The 24,257-nt window shown below is 35.9% G+C and overlaps 1 protein-coding gene across 1 annotated transcript in view; it reads left to right on the top strand.

Annotated features, from left to right (window-relative positions):
* Liprin-gamma (liprin protein kazrin) overlaps nt 1-24,257 on the top strand; it is a 113,958-nt gene that overhangs the window by 26,054 nt on the left and 63,647 nt on the right. Inside the window, exons 2-3 of the mRNA XM_017907749.1 lie at nt 12,290-12,438; nt 22,181-22,293. Coding sequence (XP_017763238.1) covers nt 12,345-12,438; nt 22,181-22,293 — 207 coding nt within the window. The 5' untranslated portion in view covers nt 12,290-12,344. The remainder of the gene's footprint in view (nt 1-12,289; nt 12,439-22,180; nt 22,294-24,257) is intronic.

Raw genomic sequence — 24,257 nt, 5'->3', positions numbered from 1 at the left:
TATAAAACACGTTTCCTTATATTTTTTACTACATGCCGAAGTGTTTTCGAATATAAGAAACACTGGACATTTTTTGGACCCGAATTTTTAGGCCTTTGGAATTTTTTTAACTCAACTTATTGTGAGTACTTTGTATGTGAATTCGTAATTTTACCTCATTGTGAAAGGGTTGAAGGAGTACTCCAGTGTACAACGTGAGTTTTTAGGCCTTCTTTGGAATTTTTTCAACTCAACATATTGCGAGTACATTGTATGTGAATTCGTAATTTTACTTCATTTTGAAAGGGTTAAAGGAGTACTCCAGTGTACAACGTGAGTTTTTAGGCCTTCTTTGGAATTCTTTTAACTCAACTAATTGTGAGTACGTTGTATGTGAATTCGTAATTTCATTGCACTATGAAAGGGTTAAAGGAGTACTCCATTGTACAACGTGAGTTTTTAGGCCTTCTTTGGAATTTTTTTAACTCAACTTATTGTGAGTACTTTGTATGTGAATTCGTAATTTTACCTCATTGTGAAAGGGTTGAAGGAGTACTCCAGTGTACAACGTGAGTTTTTAGGCCTTCTTTGGAATTCTTTTAACTCAACTAATTGTGAGTACGTTGTATGTGAATTCGTAATTTCATTGCACTATGAAAGGGTTAAAGGAGTACTCCATTGTACAACGTGAGTTTTTAGGCCTTCTTTGGAATTCTTTTAACTCAACTTATTGCGAGTACATTGTATGTGAATTCGTAATTTTACTTCATTTTGAAAGGGTTAAAGGAGTACTCCATTGTATAACGTGAGTTTTTAGGCCTTCTTTGGAATCCTTTAAACTCAACTTATTGTGAGTACTTTGCATGTGAATTCGTAATTTCATTGTACTATGAAAGGGTTAAAGGAGTATTCCAGTATACAACGTGAGTTTTTAAGCCTTCTTTGGAATCCTTTAAACTCAACTTATTGTGAGTACTTTGTATGTGAATTCGTAATTTCATTGTACTATGAAAGGGTTAAATGAGTACTCCATTGTACAACGTGAGTTTTTGAGTTTTCTTTGGAATTCTTTTAACTTAACTTATTCTAAGTACTTTGTATGTTTCTTAACTTACGTCACACCGATCTTGTCTGATTTCTTCGATTCAATTTAATTGTGGTCCTCGCATAATTATGTTCGAAAAAAGACTCTTTGTTTACTGATGTATACAATGTTATCTCATTATGCGATTTTTAGTTTCAGCCTATGTATCATAAAAGATACAGAATATACCCAAATTACTACAACTTACTACAAGTTTAACGAAGGTACTATGTTTCCGCGCGAAATTTCACGTAACTCCGTTTCGAAAATGAAGTATAGGTAAGAAACTAATTTAAATGAAAATCGAGACGTCCACGACTTCGTGATTTCCGTCTAATGGTTATTAAAGCCTGAAACAATGCTCGTTTCTGAAATAGCGAATATTCAATGAGCAATAAACTCACGATACTCTCGGTGCGGTGTTCAACTATTAAAACAAGCAACTGTACGCGAGACCGCGAAGAAAGGGAAATGTTAGGCGAGCAAGAAGCTTCTTTCTGTTTATTCAAATGAAACTTCACGCCCGTGAGATTACGAGAACGGTCTACAGCTGTGATAATTAAGCAGAACCTCATGAATATTAACAAGAGAACTTGTACGCGTGTAGTATGCATGGGATATGGCGGCGGTGTTCCTCGAGCAACAGAAACAGGGAACATGCTTCTCAATGAACTGTCATTTACCTTGAATTATCGTTCGCCAAACCTTCTTCGAACCCGTTCATTCGCCCAATTTCCATGTCCAAACATGTTCTTACGATTTTTCGTATCAGACACCGGGGAAAGATTACGATCTGAATTCTTCGATCGAGCAATTTTTTAAAAAATGAAATTTAAGTATCCCGTATTACAAATTTATAGTAGGTAAAATATTTCGTTGTTTCTACGCTATAAATCTCGAATTTTCGTAATATCCACGCGATCGAATCGAGTCTTCGTATTAACCATGCATCCCCGATATTTTCGAGTTAAAAGTACCCTCAAAAATCGGTAAACCTGATCACGTAACAGGTGTCACCGATTTTCTAATCAGTCGTAATAATATCGACGCAATCGAAAAAATTATCCTCAAAAATTGACGAACCTGATGACGTAACAGGTCTCACCGATTTTTTGATTACTCGTAATAATATCGATACTAATCGAATGCGAGTCTTCGTATCAATCATGCATCCCCGATATTCCCAATTTAAAAATTATCTCCAAAAATCGGTAAACCTGATCACGTAACAGGTATCACTGATTTTCTAATTACTCGTAATAATATAGACAATAATCGGATCGAGTCTTCGTATTAATAATGCATCCTTGATATTTCCGAGTTAAAAATTATCCAAAAAATTGATAAACCTGATCTCATAACAGGTGTCACCGATTTTCTGAATAAGGGTAATAATATCGATATTAATCGGATCGAGACTTCGTACCAATCATGCATCCTCGATATTTCCAAGTGAATAATTATCTCTAAAAATTGACAAACCTGATCACGTAACAGGTGTCACCGATTTTCTGAATATTCGTAATAATATGGACACCAATAGAATCGAGTCTTCGTAACAATCATGTATCCTCAATATTTTCGAGTGAGAAATTATCTCCAAAAATCGACGAACCTGGTCACGTAACAAGTGTCACTGATTTAATATCGATACAATCGAATTAATTCTCAGTGTCAAGTACCTGTACAATAGTTGCATCCATCTCACGTGCAAATAGGCTCAATTCCAATATTCCTATCTTCCAACGATGCAAGTTGAGAAATTATTATAAATTTTCCGGGATCATCGATAGCGATAAGCCTGTTTTAATAAAAAGAAATCTCAACCTGGCCGAATATCCATAATGACACCAATGCGATCGAATTGGTCGTTTGTGCGAAGAGTATGCCTATTCTGATGCAAACCTAAATCGAACGCAGGTGTCGCAAAGGGAACTCGTTGAATAAAAGAAAGGGCTTCTCTGTAGAGCAGTAAAGAGATTTTACGAAAGGCTTTCTTTGCACAGGCACGACCTATTTCCGCGAACGTACGCTGGGAACTATATAGGTCGCTAATTAATTGTTAACGGTGTACTGGGATTAAGTTCGAGAACTCGAGCGTTCCCAAGCTTCGGAAGGGCTTTATTTCTTCCTTCCAATTCTCTCTGCTATGCAGCCAGCAATTTTACAGCCAAATAACTGACCCTAATATCGAGAAAAAAGACTCAAACGCGTTATTCCTTCGACGTCAACGTACCTTCGACTTTTTAATATTCAAATAAACAATCTAAAATTGAACGCTGATCCGTAACATGTCATACATGAGGATGTCGTAAATAACCACGAGTTGTTAGAGGCTAAAAATTTGCATGGCGCGTGTAAACCGCGAGGACGACAGTTTACAAGTACTTAATCGTCTGAAATTGCGATCCAACTTTCCTCGGATCTCGTAAATAACTATTTTTCAAGATCAACACGCTAAAATTTGCATAGTATACGCAAAAGGACGACAGTGATTCGCGAGTCCTTAATCTTCTTATTCCGCGTCGAACTTTCCTCGAGCGTCGAGGAAAAAATGTCGATTTTTAAGCTCCAAAAATTTGCATAGCGCATAGAAAAAGGAGAATGACAATCCCTCGACCGATTTATTTCCGATCAGACTTTCCTCGAGACTCGAGAACGGTAATTTTCAACTATCCGTGATTTATGTGCCACGTGAAAAAGGCGATTCTCGAGTCCTTAATCGTATTAATTCTAATTTAACTTTCCTCAAGGTCCCAGTGGCCTAGATATCCACCTTCGCCGTGAAACCATACCGTGAATCTGGTTCTAGACCATCTGCACTGAACGAACTTATTTTGGTTAACGAGATTCGTGTAAATAAATAATGAAAATAAAATAAAAAGGAAAGAAAAATAAAATAAAAAGGAGTAGCGAGAAGTTTGTAGTACTCGTGTATCGGTGAGCGTGATTGATGTTAGGTTTTCTGGATTTCTAAGAATTTTCCGTGTCACCAGGAAAATCCTCACCAGGACCATTCTTCCATTTGGCTTTGTTCGCCGATCGATGCTTCTTTTAAGAGAATGCGTGGTCCATTGAGCAATGCGGTGCAATGGCTCTGCAGAGACTCGTAAATACAAATTACATCGGCATTATCCACCCTATTCTGAGATAGTGGGAATCTGCACGGCTACACCGAGACGTGGATTTCAGAATTAATGTCCTCCAACGGCATTCGCAATTTGTCCTTATCGCCATACTTTGCAATGTAAATATTCGAGTTATTTCGTGTGGAACAATAAGTCCGTGCATTTAGAGCAAATAACGTTACCGTAGTTCATTTCGAAGAGGCTTGGAACGTTCTTTATTTGCAGGGTTGTTTATTTGTAGTCTACCATTTTACCATTTTTAATAACAAACGAATCGTGATTTTCAAAGTTTCTTTTAAAGTAACAGATATTTTTTCCTAGGCACTCTTTTAGAGGGATAATTAATTTTCTTGCTTCAAATTGTTTCGTTACGTGGTTAAAGATATTGGCATATTTTTACTATAAAAAGCTCAAGGCTAGGTAATATTAACTTGCTAACAAGCTATCGGGTTTGCCAATATTTTGAACTCTGTAATCTATTTACTCTTGCATCCCTTGTGTTTATGCACCGTTAAATTTTAGTAATACGTTCGTTACAATGTACCTGTACGCATTCACGAGGAGTGAAATTCGTTAAACTGAAATTAATTCGGCGCTGTTCACCCTCCGCTCTTTGTTATTTTAATTTTCAGAAAAATTGAAATATTTTTCTAACAGTATTATTCGTTGTTTGAACGATATATAATAATAAAAGTTGTACTAGCTTTGAATATTAGCAGTTGAACAGAATTCCCTTTAATTTTTTTATCGTTCTCTTTTAAACAAATTTTATTATCAATTTGTAAATCGTTCTAAAAGTATGTCTTTGATGGATAAACCATCGATACATCGTTATCGGTGGTACAACCGGGAGGGGGTGATTCTACGTGAAAAAACAAGTCGAAAATGAAGAATAAAATTTTTTCATTCGAAGCTTCGTTGTCGAGAAAATCGATTTTGAATATTCACCGAGTACGCGTGCACTTGACTTTGGTTCAGGCAGATGGCGCGTCGGTATATCAGCGTGATTTATATTACCGTGTATACAGGGTGTCCCAGCATCGGTAGTAAAAACGGTAGGGGGTAATTCTACGTGAAAAAATAAATCGAAAATAAAGAATAAAATTTTTTCATTCGAAGCTTCGTTGTCGAGGAAATCGACTTTGAATATTCACCGAGTACGCGTGCGCTTGACTTTGACTCAGGCAGATGGCGCGTCGGTATACCAGCGCTATAGTGCATGCGTACCCGGTGAATATTCAAAGTCGATTTCCTCGACAACGGAGCATCAAATGAAAAAATTTTATTCTTTATTTTCGATTTATTTTTTCACGGAGAATCACCTCCTACCGATTGTGTTACCGTTGCGGGACACCTTGTATACACCGTAACATAAATCACGAAATACACCACTCTCAGCGACGTCGCAAAAGCGGAACGTTAATCAAGTGGAAAGAAAATTTCGTCTCGTTTATCATTTACAAAGGAAGAACAATGGGCTTCTTATTTCCCGATAACTGTATCAGCCATGGAGCCTCGTTAATCTTCCCTCGATGGAAGTGTAAATCGACGACTCATGCTTTAAGTCTCCTGGCGATTCTCGAAATCCACGTTTCGCGGGATTCCGTTTCAAGAATCATCATCCATCCCGAAACTTCTGACAGAAGAAGGATCACACCTTCTTCGTCGCGACTCGCGTTCCACCGGCAAAAGAAACGACGAGGTTTCCATCGCGACCCCTCAGCTTTCTGCTCTTTTTCAACTATTTCCTAACGAGATTTTTCTTCTTACGCCGTCCTCGCGATCATTCATTTCCTCGATCAAATATACATTTACTCCGTGCACCTCGTGTCTAACTTAGAGTCTCGCGTTCCTCATACGCGTGTTGCAATTCGTTTTACATATTCATATACATTGATCGAAGGTGTAGGAAATACTAGGTAAATATTCGAGAATTTTGAATTTTCGATTTTTCCATGATACGCATTTGGGAATATTTTAGTCTCCAAATTGGACAATTTTTAAAATCATGATTTAGGATTAGCTACTGCTATTTAGGAATCTGTAATCTCCAAATATCGTTGCATAAAGCGAGTCTACTTAAAAAATTATTCTTCCCAAAATAAGAATGACGTTGATCCAGAATCGAATTCTCGGTTTTAAAAATTAGGCAATAGGCTAGAATTATTTTACCTTTATCAGGGACGAATTTTTGAAAGTGGAGAATATTTCTATTTAATTTTTTTAAGTTGGAACAGGTTGTCAATAATATAACCGTGTATTCATAATGATTAATATCGATTTTTATTAGAAATCTATTATTGTACACTGTATTTACTAAGGAATATTTACAATATTCACAATATGACATATAGTTATTTTCGGGGGTTGCCAACACGAAGTGGCTCTTTAAGGCGCGAAATATGAATTGAATATATAAATATATTTCAACAATAACAATTATGGCGAATAATTCTCCAACTGATTCGAATTTTCTTTTCACTTGTAATAATCATAATATAAGAAACACTGAATGCACACTATGTGTCACTATCTCTGAAGAGATTAATAGTGAGTTCAAATTACAAAGGTGATTTCGTTCAAAAAATATTCTATACCTCATTTTATCACATTTTGAGGTGTAACGAAAGTAGTCCAACAAAGGATTGAAAATCCTCGAACCTTGCATAGTTGCAATTTCCATTGGAATTGTCAAGGGACCATTCTATCATAAGGAGTAATAATAATAAAAATTTAAGAGAAACCAAATGCACACTATCCCTGTCACTATCCCTAAAAAGATTAATAATGAGACAAAATTCCAAAAGTGCTTGCTTTTAAAAAATATTCTGCATTTCATTTTACCATATTTTGAAATGTAACAAAAGTAGTCCAATAAAGGATTGAAAATCCTCGAACCTTGCATAGTTGCAATTGTCAATGGAATTGTCAAGGTAGTAGTTTATTAGGAGGAGTAAGCAAGACGGAATATTCAGTTTTAGAGCGCGAATTGAAATTTCTCAGGTAGATTTCACGAAATCTTTATACTCGACCGAGATAAAGGAACTGGATATTTTACACGGGCTTTACTCGCGTTCCAGTAGATGAAACTGTCATCCACCGAACGCTCCCTCCGTTTGACAAAAGGGATCGACGAACCGTTATGTCCATTTCGGAATTGAACTCCGGGGGGCCTTGCGCATTAGAAATTGCCATGGCTGGAATAAACGTGACAAAAGCAGCCGTTTCCCAGTAATAACCGAAATTACTCGCTCATTTTGAATCACGTCCGTGTGTCTGCCGGGATGTTTCCTCCTGTACATGTGACTCCAAGTCTATCCTATTGCTTATCTTTGCCTCTCTCGATGTCTATTAAAGCCTTCCTCCTCGTTTGCGTCTCTTAACACGTTAATTGAGAAAGAGAATAATTTCTTCGATAATTTCTACAGGTAATTTATTCAAAAATTAGTCAAAATTATCTTCTCGAATTTAGGAAAATTAATTATTCGGATTGAAGTCGACAGCTCTTGCGAATAATCTATTTTTCTATAAGAGAGTATAAAATTAGTAGCATAATTTTGTAGAGGGAGTATAAATTTGTACGAACAAAATCTTGGAGTTTATATAATTGTAAGTATAATACTTAAGATAGTAAAATACTCCAAATGTTTTTACTCGATCATACAAATATAATATTAAAATAAATTCATGGTAATTATGTACTTAGGATAATAAAAATATTCCAAATTATTTTTATACAATTTTGCATTTGCAATATTAAAATTAATTCGCAATAATTAATTTTCACCTTTCCAGCGAAAGGTTAGAATATATTTGAGATATTGAAAACTTTTTGACCATTTTTAGCTGTTCGATTATGGTACTTTCATAAAATTGAAATTAGTTCGTAATAATTAATTTCTAGTTTCGTTTGATAATTAATTCACGATGAAGCTCATCGATTTTTGGTATCCCCGTGGATTTTCCGGCTCCACATGTGTATCGGCGTGTTTGGAAACCGCCATAGGCCCATAGTTATCGCGTCTCCCTTATGACTAAAGTCGCTGAGGCGCATAAATCAAGGAGCAAGCTTGGCCGAACGCAACGAGGATTTATCGAACGCGTGCTTTTGCCTGTGTAATGATAAATTATGACGATCGAATATCGAGTTCCGCGAGGGGAGTCGCGTATATGTACACAACAGTACCCCTGTGATATGGGGGACCTAAGCCTCGAATTTTTAGGGGATATTCTGCCGTCGCTGCAGATATTCGTTGTGTCAAAGCTTGTAGTGATTACGATAAATAGTGACGATAAACAAGAGTTACCGAGCTTATTGCAGTGGTACACCAGCTTTCGAGTACCTCGAGTACAAATATTAACTCTGTGAAACTGCAGTAGGAAGAGATATCGAAAACTCGATCACGCGAAAATAACTTAAATTCCAAAATATTTAAATTTCGCTCCTTAAATATATTACAAAATAAAGGACTTAAATAGGACCAAGTTATGAACCCAATCTGAAGATTCAATTTTTTATTATTTTGTTAAAAATAATTTTATTTCACCAGCTTTCGAGTACCTACAAATATTAGCTCTGTGAAACTGCAGTAAGAAGAGATACCGAAAACTCGATCACGCGAAAATAACTTAAATTTCGCTCCTTAAATATATTGTAAATTAAAGGACTTAAATAGGATCAAACTATGAACCCAATCTGAAGATTCAATTTTTTATTATTTTGTTAAAAATAATTTTATTCAGCTTTCGAGTACCTACAAATATTAACTTTATGAAACTACAGTAAGAAGAGATATTGAAAATATTAGATATAGCTCTCAAACATTGTTGTAATTTATATTTTGAATTTAAGTAATTCAAGTAGTTACTTATTTTCTGTTTTCTTCTTCAGTAAATAAAAAATTAGGAAATGTTTAGTGTAACTCGACGTAGGAGTCTCTTTGATAAAAACTGTTGTCGAGTAATACTCGACAAAGGAATGCAAAGGGTTAAGATAATTTTATGAAAATACCGCATCCAATAAAATAACCCAGCCAAGGTTCAAGGATCAACTTGCTAGATTCGCTTTTCTAAAATTTTCCTTTTCTAAAACCTCGCGAATAAAGTTGCAAAAGCTTCTGCTTTTTACAAGGTTTCCATAAAACAACGTTACCCGCCGATGAATTTCTTAAACCGTGTAAAACTTGCCTCTACTCGCGAGAAAAATAGCTACGGTTTCCATCTCTTCTGTTTTCACAATCTTTCCGCAGAAATATTTCACGGCGAGCGAATCTCGCGAAATTTTCTTCGTTTATTCTCTCGCAACATTCGCGGGAAGATTTATTATTCCTCTTTCCCAGGGTCTTCGGCTATATTTTGTTCATTTATTTACTCGCTGCGGCAACACGTTTATTATGCCTCTATTATGTAACAGAAATGAGAAGGAAATTGAGTTTAAATAATACAATGCAACATGAAGTATACTGAATAATAAATAATAAACGAAACGAGGTTAAGTAATAATAAAATAGAATTTATTTTATTTTACGTTAAAATCATAATATACGCGGTCCAGAGTTATTAATTTTCATGCTGCTTCAAGAAATTTGAGATACTTTCAAATCTTTATACCTGATCGGTATAATACTGCACTACAGACTTGAATCAGCAGACCCTATCAATGGAATATGCATTCGTGCAAACAATTTCTCATCAGAGCTTCAATTTTTTGGCAATAGTATCTCTTCGTTTAACCCTTTCGCTATTATAGGTGACTATAGTCATCGGCCACGAGAAGCCATCTACACATGACGGATGACTATAATCACCGGCCACAAAAATTCAGTAAAAATTAGCCCTTTCGCTACGGCGGGTATCGCTGCGAAGTCTCTCCCGTAGAACAAAGCGTCGTGCCAATGATGGAAACATCACGATCGTGAAGTTTTTAGCATTCGAGGCCAAGTCTTTTGAATAAAAAAGAAAAAAGGAGGAAAAATCGACCATCGCAATAGCGCTTGCAATTCTTTGCGAAGAGGAACGATAGCACTTGTCTTAATTTTTACTCTATTTTTGTGGCCGGTGACTATAGTCACCCGTAGTAGCGAAAGGATTAAGACGAGTGCTGCCGTTCCTCTTTGCAAAGAATTGCAAGCACTATTGCGATGGTCGATTTCTTTCGACGGTCTTTCTTCTTTTTCTTTTTTCCTTCGAAAGACTTGGCCTCGAATGCTAAAAACTTCACGATCGTAATGTTTCCATCATTGGCACGACGCTTCGTTTTACGGGAGAGACTTCCGATACCCACTGTAGCGAGAGGGTTAAAAACCAGATCTTAAATCTCTAAGCAAATTATTTACATCGGCATTTGAACCATACTTAACCTATATTCTTTCTGATGCATTTTTACTTTTTGTTTATACACTAATGGGTTCTATTACCCGTAAATAATCTTATAGAAGAAAAGGAGTAGAGAGAAGTTAGAAGACTGAATGTGTGTGGCAAAGACGTAGCGAATAGAGGATCGTGTGAGAAACTTAGTGTAATATTATAGTTAAATAAAACCTGTTTTGTTATAAAAAGAGAATTATTGTTTATTAGACGCGCAGAACTCTGTCTGCATAGGATTAATTTAGCCAGAAATCCCACAAAATAATAAATAAATAAATAAATAATTAGAATACGTTTCGTCGGATTCCATTCTTGCGTAATGAAATCCTGTTTCATCTTCGTCGAATTTCATTGGTCCTCTTCGAATATCGAGATAATTAGAAGGAATATCGTATATTAATCTGAATGTTAAGCGTTCACGGCGATTACGAAGATTTAGTAATTAACAGGGCAGATTTCACGCCGTGTTATTCATGACCAGCAACGGGAGAGCATTGGATGCTGCGTTGCGCGGGATTTCACCCTTTGTTGCTTTTAATCTTCGACGTACCACCAGCGATTCTTCGTTGTAATCTCTCCACCGTAATCAGATAATCTACATTTAATTAAAGGGAAACTCTAATTAAAGAATGGCAATTAACGCGGGTATTGTGCGAATATCTGTCGTGATGTAATACAGAGTATTGTTGGCCAGGTAGGGTGCAGGTCGGGGGCGACAGGAAAATTGCGAAACGTCATTGTGATGGGAGAATGGCGTATGTGGGAGAAAATATGATAAACAATATGATTTTCCTTTTATTATTCGCTAGGAAAACTCTGGAATTGTAACACACGTTGCGTTGTCGTTGCTGAAGAAAGAGTATGGGGTGTTGAAATTGTACGTAAATGGATAAACTAATAAGAAGATTTATTTGACACAATATAACACAACATAAATTATAATTAAATCTCGTAAAATAAATTCGCTTTTAACTGCGATATAATCTCTCGAGGACTCTTTCACACACAACGTCTATATGCAATGACTGTCATTCATCTACTGATTGTTTTCTCGCGACTCTCTGTCATGCTCGTCACACACACACATCCTTTTGCACAAACATTTCTCACATTCATACCACACGTTCTAACAACCACTACCAAAACTACCACAGAAATAACACCTAAATTACGTATACTAGTTTAGAAACGAAGATTTTTGGAATGAATTGAAAGACACGTGTTTTATCAATTTCGGTAATTAATTCCAAATTTTTGTCACACTTGTGTCATTTGCAATTTACCTGCACTCTGCAACTGTAATCCCATCTTGTTAATTTGGTATCGGTATTAGTCTAAAATGACTCTAAAATTACTCTAAAATTTTATACACCTATAGTTTCAATTTTATCAATTTTCTATACCTTAAACCCTATTAATTTGGACAATCGGAAATTTTAAACGATTAGCCTTGTCATAACTCAATCCCAGAAATAAAACGAATTTCCTCGATATACCTACGCCTGTAATCTAGGCTTGGAAAATCTAGCTTGAAAATAGGGGGGAAAAGAAAGGAAATAGGAAAGAGGAAACGATATCAGTTATCCTCGTGGCATCTCGTAAATCGCGAGAGGCAATTAAGGGGTGAGGAGATTATTGCAGGAGGCGAACGCCGAACGGAGATTCCTAGCAAAGCTCTCGCGTCGTCCCGCGATTCTTTAAACAAAGATGTAGAGACTAACGTGAATTTCAGATGGTCCCTTTATCCATCCCGGCAATACAAGCTCCGTGAAGGACCACTCAGAAAAATGAGCGCAGCCGTAGAAAACGGCGTGGAGGCCTCGAAGCCGCGCGGCGTTTTCTCGAGGGCATTCGCTAAGCGGGCACAGCCCTTCGAGGAAGGTGAGTCTTGCGGGAAACAAATGGTACAGGGATTACCGCGGTGCACATGGGGCTTTTTTGGTGATTGGTCGTTGGTACTTCATAAAGCGCAATAACGTAGTGGGTGCAGCTGAAAGTTGACTCGGAAAGAATCCTCCGGGCACCCCGTAAATGGCTTCCAGGCAAGGCTGAAATGGTTCAGTGCTCGGGTCGTTTGTAGAAAAACGCGTGCGAGGAGAAAATTATTATAGACGTTTCATTTTCATCCTTTCATTTTGCGAATTTTTTGATAGACTGACCGGGGATTTAATTTCAATTCCATGGGTTTCAAAGATAAATAAGTTTAAAACCTCGGAGCTTTTTTGAAGAAATTAGACATTAGTGGATATTAAAATATTTTAAATTAAACGAGGAGTATTTTGGGGAACAAACATTTCCAGATATTCAAAATCGAAACTTTTCTTTATTTGTAAAATCTCGATATCGATGAAAATTAGTAAGGACAATAGAACGTTCTTTTTCTAACAAAATCCACGATTTGTGTCTAATTTTAATGAATAGTAAATTGCTAATAATTTTTATTCGCTAGTCAACACGATAGTAAATAATATATTGGTGAATGAAAAAATCCTCTCATTTTTCTCGTTAAATTAAAGTCTATCAAAAAATTGATCAACATTGAGCTACTGAAAAATTATAATTATAACAAATTTTGTAAATTGCTAATTTTTATTTGCTAGTCAATGAGATAGTAAATAATAATTCGGTGAATGAAAAAATCCAGTTATTTTTCTCGTTAAATTAAAGTCTATCAAAAAATTGATCACTACTGAGCTACTGAAAAATTATAATTATAACAAATTATAAATTGCTAATAAGTTTTATTCGCTGGTCAACGTGACAGTAAATAATAATTCGGTGAATGAAAAAATCCAGTTATTTTTCTCGTTAAATTAAAGTCTATCAAAAAATTGATCAACATTGAGCTACTGAAAAATTATAATTATAACAAATTTTGTAAATTGCTAATTTTTATTTGCTAGTCAATGAGATAGTAAATAATAATTCGGTGAATGAAAAAATCCAGTTATTTTTCTCGTTAAATTAAAGTCTATCAAAAAATTGATCACTACTGAGCTACTGAAAAATTATAATTATAACAAATTATAAATTGCTAATAAGTTTTATTCGCTGGTCAACGTGACAGTAAATAATAATTCGGTGAATGAAAAAATCCAGTTATTTTTCTCGTTAAATTAAAGTCTATCAAAAAATTGATCACTATTGAACTACTGAAAAATTATAATTATAACAAATTTTGTAAATTGCTAATTTTTATTCGCTAGTCAATGAGATAGTAAATAATAAATCGGTAAATGAAAAAATCCTCTTATTTTTCTCGTTAAATTAAAGTCTATCAAAAAATTGATCACTATTGAACTACTAAAAAATTATAATTATAACAAATTTTGTAAATTGCTAATAATTTTTATTGCTAGTCAATGAGATAGTAAATAATAAATAGGTGAATAAAAAAATCCTCTTATTTTTCTCGTTAAATTAAAGTCTATCAAAAAATGTATTAACTTTAAATTTAAATATCAAACAATTTATTAACATTAAAAAATAAAATCCTCGTATCTCCAAAAAATAATATTAAAATCAGTGACTCTCTTGATCTAGATAATTAGCGTAGTAACATATTCTCAAAAATCGACGAAAAATCGCTTCATCTATAATCGCTTCACACTTTCCGAACCCAATCGATCCAACAAACGACCCTGCTTTCCTCTGCTTTATGCCGAAAATAAATCACCGTATGCCACTGGCGAGAAAACTGCACGCCCCATGTGTAACACTGTAGACAGCTAATACGATCTCGCGACGGTATTAACCTTCTGTCTGCAAAAATCGCCGGAACCTCTGGCAAAGTTGGAGAAAAGTTGTTGGCCATCGCGTTCACCGTATCTCGGCGTATTGAATAGGTTTCATTTTCCACGAAAGATCGTAAAGAATATTCCTCGGGCACCGCACAGGCGCATAATATCGGGCTATCCCATATATCAGACTAACCCCTTCGCGGTTCCCTGCTGGTCTCATAGCGACCTCGTGCTGGAAGCGCACTTAACGTGCTCGCGTGTTTGCTCGTAGACCTATATACCAGCTGGGAGGGTCGCCTAGGTCTACGTAAGCCCTTTATGTGCTTTAATGCACATACCTGACCGTAACCCGATGCGTGTGCTTGGCTGTCTTAGCCGAGCACAAACGCGAAACTATCCGCTGTAGAGGAACACAAAAGGAAAAAGAAGCATGGACAGGCCACGACGATTTTTAGACCCTTTAACTCCACCACGAACGAAAGTGAAGTTTTTCGTCTACTCGTCTGAGTAAATAGGAGAGAAGGGTGAATACGTTAGCTCAGGGTGTTGCGTGGCTTTGCCCGCTCCTCTGGATCACGCTGCATTCCTCTCGATGGTGTACCGTGTCCTTGCACAGGGAAGATTAAGCCGGATAAGCCTGATAATCTTTCATGAAGGATATTTATTATTATTACTACTATTTTATTCATAAACGGACCGTAATCCATTTACATCAAATTTCACGTATAAAAGAAAAGCAAAGAAATTATGCATAATATAACACCGAAGAGACGTGCTCGTAAACGCTTTGTTCAAGAGGAATAGCTTTAATCGATAATCATCCGTAATTGTTTTTTGAAAGTTTGTAAAGACCCATAAAAAAATCTATACGATTATAAAGAGCGTTTGAGTCGGTAATAATACGATAAATTGGATTAATTAATCCATATGTAGATCCGGACATATGTATATGAAAACCTGCTCTAGATCTCGATACACGTTCCGGCACATAGAAATCAATTTGCGCAAGAAGAGAGGAGCGATCAATGCGATTATTAATTAAATTAAAGATAAAACTAGGGTTAGCTATTCTTCTTCGTGCAGACAATGTTTCCAGGTTGACGGTATTTAATATCGCGGAGTAATCGTGATCAAAAATTGATATTGGGTTTTTAGCTTATATGCACGAAACCTGAGAAATTTATGCTGCGCTCTCTTGATCGTGATTTCGTGATTAAAGCTTCTCGGAGACCGTATAATTGAAGCGTAACAAGGGTAATATATAGCAATCTTATATCATGAATCGAATGATAAATCTTATTCAGAATTTCTTTTTTAAACTCTCCATTGCACAATTTCCATCTTTACAAGGTCCAGATTCTGAGATTCTTGGCAAACGATGATCTTTACAATTATACTCTTGGAATGAAAAATTCGGGCTTATCTGGATCAGTTAGGTGTTCTGTGGAAATTTCTTTGAGCGAAATTGGATTACAGGAGATCTCGGTTATCTGACATCTATTTACCTACACTATAGCGTGTAATTTACATTCCCATAGTTAATGTTTCTCTTGGTTTTTATTTATTACTTCCAGTAATTTAATTGTACCAATTTTTAATTGTAATATAATTGTTAATTTTAACTCTGTAATCTAATTTTGATATTTCTCCAATCAGTGATGCTTCTGTTTAAATATTGTACATTCCTGTCAAAGTTACGTCAAGATACGTTTTAATTGCTATGTCACATATCGAACGAAGCAGCATTTCCAGACCAAATAAACCGAGGGATCGTAAAGAGTTAAGGTACTTCTTCGAGACTTCTTTTCGAGATGACCGAGTAATAGGTCAATTAACTTCTATCACAGAACTCTCACTTGGCGATAGGTCTATTAGACCCACGGTGTCGTGGATTCTTTCGTCTCTCGCGTTGCCTCGACTTCCTCGTCCTCGGAGACTTCGCTCCTATGCGCATTGGACCGAGTATTTCGAATTTCATTTCGATACTTTCTAATAAACGAGCATTTGATGGGATATAAATCGAGTTTATAGCGAGAGAGAGGACTTTCGAGGGCGTATTACAGCGACATTTATGAGGATTCGAGAGGTGTGCTAATGCATCGATGTCCACTGAAACAGTACAGTGCCATGGACCGTGGCAAATGTCATCGAGTTCCATGTTTTCCGTCCATTACATTGTCAATGAGCTCCTGCTAATTCCCATTATTCGTTGTATAATTCGCAATCGATATCGGAATATTCTCATCGAAATATAGAGACGTCTAATTAAACGAAACAGGAATTCCAAAAAGGCCGGAAGACACTTTAGAATTTATCACTCCGCGAAAATATAATCCGAAATTAAATACACCGGTAACGTTAATAAATATCCGTATAATTATTACCACCCGTGATTACGCATTTTAATCATAAATTAGCAACAAATTCTCATGCAGTGAAATCTCACTGGTGGCCTTCAAAGAGTAATATTGGAAACAATATTTTCGAATATTCCGAGAGTAGTGTAGTGACTTTACGTGCAGAAATCACTCGAAAAAGGAATATTCTTTTATTTTAATCTTCGTTTTTGAGAAAAAATAACTTTCATCGAATTACACTCCTATTTTTGCAATTATTTCTAATATTATCGATACCCTCTATAACAATGCTCGTTCAAATCGATATAAAATTGAAAAATTTCCAATTATATGATCTTCAATCATACTTAAATTCACCTATTAAACCCAAAACATTCGAAACACGGAATTTCTCACAAATCTCGTCGATTGATCCTTTCTCGGTCCAGAAACGCTCGTGACAGACGTATAAAATATCACAAAGGAACGCGTGACGAGCGAAATAGCTGAATAAAATTCGTCCAAAGACTGTGGATTTTACCACAGCATCTAATACTCGAAAAACGAAAAATTTGCCATGGAGTTAATCAACGTTTGATTCTCATCAGCTAACCGACCGAGAATCTTATTTACACTGCAAAGATTCTTCGTAACTTCGTTAGCCGGGTAATTGCCGGTGTTCGCTTTCGGCCATGCTGTAATTGCTCGAATTTGAAAATTAATTAAGCCAGAATGTTAAAGGTTCGCTGCGTGGCGCGCAACGAAACAAATTTCTTATCTCGTCGCTTAATTACTCGGCGCGCAGAACTTCTTGATGAAAGGATGTAACACTCGCCGGAGGTGTGAGCGAGATAAACTTAACGCAATTACCCTGTGAATTATTTGTTTCGCAGGGGCCAGGTAGAAAATGAAATTACCGAGAATGTTCGTCGAGTCAGCGGGTACGCTATGGAACTTTGTTTAATAAATATCCGCGAAACGAAGATAATCGATGGAAAGTTTGCCGCTGAGAAAAATCTTCCAGTCATCTGTTATCTTCTCGCAGACCATTCCTCCTGATTTATTATTCCGCGTGTAATTACTTGGGCGTGTCTATCGCTTTATTAGTCGTACCCTGATTGAGATTTTTATATCTACTCCACGCCGGAAGATAAGAATTTTCAGAGAGAAATCATTTGGAAAGTCATTTCAACGCTGAACGTACCAAGCAGTTTGAAATGAGCCCTTTCAAAATTTACAAATAAATTTATAAATCGTACGTTCGTTATTATATTTCTTCATTCATCTAACTTTTTGTAAATTATTATATTATTTGGTTATTTAATTTCTCGCTTTCCATTTTTCTTTCAATTTATTCTTTACCGAGAAAAATTCTATTATATCACGAGGGGTCATTTAACCCTTTGCACTCGAAAGGTGACTCTCACAATCAGTCACCATTTAATCAGATTCTAAAGATCGACGTTAATTAATATATCAAATTTAAAATTACCTAACTATTTGTGGAATATCGAAGAAAAATAATACTGTCTTAATTTGCATATGATTTCTCATTTGCCATTTTAAAAATATCGTCGACTCTATGACAGAAAGTCTTCGAATTACTATTTTTTTGTAACGAAAAAGTCGCAAAGGGTTAGTATCTTATGGTAAGAATAGGTGTGTAAAATACCGGTATATTTAGTATTAATTTTGTAGCAACCATCATTCTCACCCTTTCTACTAGATGGATTCCGACTTCGAGGATTTTCCCACAAATCCTCGGAAAGACCTCCACTTCCTATACATATAACTTCCCGTCCTTCCAATTGTATCCTAGTTTAAGGCAGGGCCTGCTATGGTAGCCTTAGCGATGAGTCCGCTAAAAGGCCCAGGACAAAACGCATCCCTTCCTTTTCCTACCGTTCCTTCTAACTACCCCACCAACGAGGATACCTGCGACCAGCCCAACCTATAACGACCATGGAGAAGGGCCCCCACAATTTGAACAGATTTTTATATTTAATCGATATTGGAAGACAAGAATTTTGAGAAGTAATATAGGGATATACTTTGATTGGAGAATATAAGGAATAAAACATTTGGAGGGAAAAATCGAGAAACGAGGACAATCGATGAATTTAGAACTGAAAAGTTGAAGTAGATTAGCAATTGCAAGGAAAGAAATTCGTTTTGTCACAGAGAAATTTGGAATTAATGGGAAAAAATTGGGAATCGAGGATAATCGAATTTAGAATTGAGAAGTAGAAAAGGAATACTAGATGGAAGAGAAGAAATTTTGAATTAATCTTCTTAATATTGAAATTACTTTGGTATAAATGACTGATTTAGAATTTGTCGTTGTTCAACATTAAGGATAAGGAATGTTGCTACGAATAATATTGAACGATGCTTAAGGAAGATAGTTCCTTTGTGAGAAAAATTGAAATATAATTTAATTCCAATGTTTAATTTAATAAAAGATGTCATCAGCTAGGTAGGCCCAAGTGTTCCTTTGCATTCACTCTCAAACTTCCTATTCCTAATAAATAATTATTCCAATAATTTGGAAAATGATTTTCATTCAGTTTTTAGAGCTCTCCAAAATCACTATTGCTATTAAAAATGATTTTAAGTCGTGACGTTGTTCCGAAAATTCTAAATTCCCAATTGCTATTGATTCCAAAAGTTCCAGACCTCGGGTCAACTGCAGCCACCAAAATTCTAAATTTCTACCTCGTTTCACGCCCAATTTCCAAGCTTCTAAACTCTCCATTCGCTGCCAATCGCAAACATTTAAAATGTCCAGTCGATTTCAGTCTGCACTATAGTCTGCAAATTTCCGATCAATCTGATCTCCCAAAATTCCAAGCTTCTAATTTCTCTGTCCACGACTCCATATTTCCAAGCCTCTAAACTCCCGTCCTAAAATTCCAGCCGATTTCACCCGCGGAGCTACCAAATTCCCAATCCATTTCAATCGCGAAAATTCGAAATTTCCAATCCGTTTGGAGTCTAACTGGAAGCCGTGAAATCGCCGGAATCGCGAGAAAATCGAGTTCCCCTTTTCGCATTTCAAATACCTGCCGATCGCGACGAATTTGCCACCGCAGCGATGCTGCCGTTGAAAACGGAGAAAATCGGTGGTAAGCGATCGCGAACGCGTGCAGAATCCATCAGGAACAGTCAATCGGACACGAGCTATTCCACCTGCGGAAGTTCCACTACGTGGAAGCCTGCTCGAGGAAGTCCAGGACGATGTATCGGTATTGGAAAGAAGAGGAGGGCGAATCGGACGCTGTGTTCGTCCCTGGCCGAACCTGCTGCTCTCGCGAACTTGTCGATAACAGTTTGGCACCCCTCGGGCCTTAGCGCCCAGAGCACCATGCTCCGAGAATTCAATTATCCCGTCGCAACAACGACTTCGACGAAGGTAATGTGAGATGAACGAGCGAAGAGCGACGGCCATCTTGTTGCCTCAGACTGAGCTTTGAAATCCTGTGGTACATGATCGTATCCTTACACTGGATACGATTTGTGACAGGCCTCGTGGTATTCAATGGTTGACGATTTCTATGAATATCGTTGATTAAAGTGGTTTGATATTCGTGAAATTTAATGAAGGAAATTTATGAAAAATTTTTGAGAATTCTTCTTTAGGGGTGGTCCATGATCCTGTCTTTACACTGGATACGGTTTGTGACAGGAAATTCGTGCCTTGTGATATCCAATGGCTGACGACTTCGACAGATATCGTTGATCAATGTGGTTTGATATTCGTGAAATTTGTCGAAGGAAATTTATGAAAAATTATTGAAAATTCTTCTTTAGGGTGGGAAGGTAGAATGTTTGGGAATCTTGTGGTCCATGATCCTGTCTTTACACTGGATACGGTTTGTGACAGGAAATTCGTGCCTTGTGATATCCAATGGCTGACGACTTCGACAGGTATCGTTGATCAAAGTGGTTTAATATTCGTGAAATTTGTCGAAGGAGATTTATGAAAAATTATTGGGAATTCTTCTTTAGGGTGGAAAGGTAGAATGTTTTGAAATCCTGTGATATATGATCGTATCTTTACACTGGATATGTTTTGTGACAGGCCTCGTGATATTCAAAGGCTGACGACTTCGATGGATATCGTTGATTAAAGTGGTTTGATATTGGTGAAATTTAATAAAGGAAATTTATGAAACATTTTTGAGAATTCTTCTTTTGGGTGGAAAGGTAGAATGTTTGGGAATCCTATGGTCCATGATCCTGTCTTTACACTGGATTACTCTGGATATCGATGAAATTTGTCGAAGGAAATTTATGGTGAATATTTCAGAATCTTTGTTGAGGGTAGAAAGGTAGAATGCTTTGTTGTATTATTACAGGATGAAAGAAATTTATTAGTTTTTCCTCTCGTTATTTAATTGTTGTTCGGATTCATAGAGAGCAGGATAAAGCAAAGAGCGTGAAAGAATAGCAGGATTGAGAGATATAATAATCTCCCGACTCTCGACATAACCTTGTAATACGATCAAAAGAGAGCACATTACACCCCCGCGATCGCTGAGGGGTTGGAAAAAATGGCGGTGTTATAAAAGAAAATAAGGAAAGTCTTTTAATGTTGCGAACTGGAGCGTTGGATCGGGGTTATTGTAAAGTTCCATTACGTGGAGGGAATTGGGTACTCGGGGTTGAAGGAGTTTCGCGATTTTTTCGGCTGCTCTTATTCTCTTTTCTCCCGCTACGGAATAAATTATTCTTCAATTCCCCAAACTTTCATCCCTTCGCCATCCATTTATAATAATTTGCAAAATTAATTTAAATTCGGATAAAATTGGAATGTAAAGTTCGGGGTATAATAGACTAGCGAAAATAGAAGGTCTAAAGGGATGATCCATTAAAACCTCGATCGAATAAAGGTAGACGTTATATTTATATACCGACTAAATAATAATATTATTTATAATATTAATACTACTACTAATATTTATAATATTTATAATATTAATTATAATACTAAATAATAATATTTAGTCTAATAATATTTAATTAAATATAACGTCTACCTTTATTCGATCGAGGTTTTAATGGACCATCCCTTTCGATCTTCCATTTTCGTTGGTCCATTATTCCCCGAACTTTACATTTCAATTTTATCCGAATTTAAATTAATTTTGCAAATTATTATGAACGAACCGTGATAAATTCTGAAAGATTCGAACAAGTTTCGATGACATTTGTTTAATTTCTATTCGATGTACAATTCCAGGTGTATTATACTCGCTTGCTTCATCCCTTTCGACCTTCCATTTTTATTATTCCCCTAACTTTACATTTCAATTCTATCCAAATTTAAATTAATTTTGCAAATTATTATAAACGAACCGTGATAAATTGTGAAAGATTCGAACAAGTTTCAATGAGATTTATTTAATTTCTATTCGATATATATAATTCCAGGTGTATTATACTCGCTTGCTTGTAATTCTTTTCTTCTGCTCGTTTTGTTTCTGTATTTTCCAGGTGTACCTTCCGTTCCAGATGATATATAAAGTTGTTTGCATTCTGTTGCAGCCCTCAATACTTTAAACCGCTTAAACAAAGAAGGTGAAGCACTTGCCCTCCAGGATGACCTCACAACGCACCCCACCTTGGCTTTGATGCGACGCATCCTCGCAGATGCACAGGTGAGTGCATCCCTGAATTGCGACATTTCATTCCGACGTTCCACAAGATTACATAGAGTGGGATATAAAACGTGTTTTCCGACCTGTTTGCAATTCCGCGTAATTATTCCAGGATTATTTTTATATTAATACCCATGTTTTTTAACGACCCTCCGACTTGGGAATTGAAAGGAATTTTTAATTAAAACCCATGAATACCATATTTTTACAATTACCATAGAATATCCTCGAGTAATAAAAGATTAACTTCTCTTTATGTTTAATCAAACTAGTTAACCCTTAAATTACACAATGCGTGTTGTGGGTTGCTCCAATTAAATCGAGCTCTCGCGTATTTTCTAAATACCTAATTTACGTTTCTAACATTTCCAATTTGTAATTTAGCTTCGCATTCGCCAAATTTGCCCCAGACCTAATTAAGAAATTTGTTTTAAATATAGTTAAAGGGAAATTTGAATCATCAATTAGATATATGGCACCCAAATAATGTAGAATATCTAACTTTTAAACTGACTCGAATTTTCAAAATTAATTAACACCCTTTTCATCTGGTATATAGTAAAGAAATTTAAAATCGTTTCCCTAAATTAAACGATCGTCTTGTTAAATAGCAACCAATTATAAAATCCTGTAATAAAGTATGTCTCAAGTTTTGAACAAATTTGTAATTTAGCCACTCATTCGCCAAATTTACTAGCTACCCCAGACCTAATTTAGAAATTTATTTTAAATATAGTTAAAGAGGAATGTTAGTCATTAATTAAATAGATGGCACCCAAACAATCTAAAATATCTAACTTTTAAACTGACTCGAATTTTCGAAATTAATTAACACCCCTTTTCACCTGATATATAGTAGAGTAGTTTAAAATCGTTTCCCTAAATTAAACGATCGTCTTGATAAATAGCAACCAATTATAAAATCCTGTAATAAAGTATGTCTCAAGTTCTGAACAAATTTCTAATTTAGCCACTCATTCGCCAAATTTACTAGCTACCCCAGACCTAATTTAGAAATTTATTTTAAATATAGTTAAAGGAAGATTTTAATCATTAATTAGATATATGGCACCCAAACAATTTAAAATATCTAACTTTTAAACTGACTCGAATTTTCGAAATTAATTAACACCCCTTTTCACCTGATATATATTAGAGTAGTTTAAAATCGTTTCCCTAAATTAAACCATCGTTTTAATAAATAGCAAATAATTATAAAATCCTGTAATAAAGTATGTCTCAAGTTCTGAACAAATTTCTAATTTCGCCACTCATTCGCCAAATTTACTAGCTACCCCAGACCTAATTTAGAAATTTATTTTAAATATAGTTAAAGAGGAATGTTAGTCATTAATTAAATAGATGGCACCCAAACAATCTAAAATATCTAACTTCTAAACTGACTCGAATTTTCAAAATTAATTAACACCCTTTTCACCTGATATATAGTAGAGTAGTTTAAAATCGTTTCCCTAAATTAAACGATCGTCTTGATAAATAGCAACGAATTATAAAATCCTGTAATAAAGTATGTCTCAAGTTCTAGACTTTTTATCAAGCAACCCCCCGAAGACGGTATACAGTGTGCACTCTTTACCAGTCAAAATCAGGTTGATTTAATTTACGTCCTCAAAGGGTCCCACGCAAACATGCGATCTTTCCTATCAACTAATTCGATTATAATACCGAATTAACAATTAAATGGAGTTTCGAGTAAATGAACCGTTTCAAGGGGTTGAAAGTTACATCACCAGAAATTCATACCTTCATCCACCCCTTTTGCATTTCGTTCAATTATCATCGGCTCGTGTTATGAGCTCCATCGCGCGAAATCGGCTGAAAACGGGAATTCATCCGAGCCACGCAGTTTATTTATCCCTTTATCGTGGATTTAATTAAACGGCTGCCAGCAGCGCTCCCGTCGATATATCGAATAAATTTCCCACGGAAACGAGACAAAGCAA

The sequence above is a fragment of the Eufriesea mexicana genome, unplaced genomic scaffold, assembly GCF_001483705.2.
Source record: "Eufriesea mexicana isolate 0111107269 unplaced genomic scaffold, ASM148370v2 scaffold8839, whole genome shotgun sequence".
Taxonomy (NCBI): domain Eukaryota; kingdom Metazoa; phylum Arthropoda; class Insecta; order Hymenoptera; family Apidae; genus Eufriesea; species Eufriesea mexicana.
Note: the sequence above shows the minus strand (reverse complement) of the source record. Positions and strands in the feature narration are given on the sequence as shown.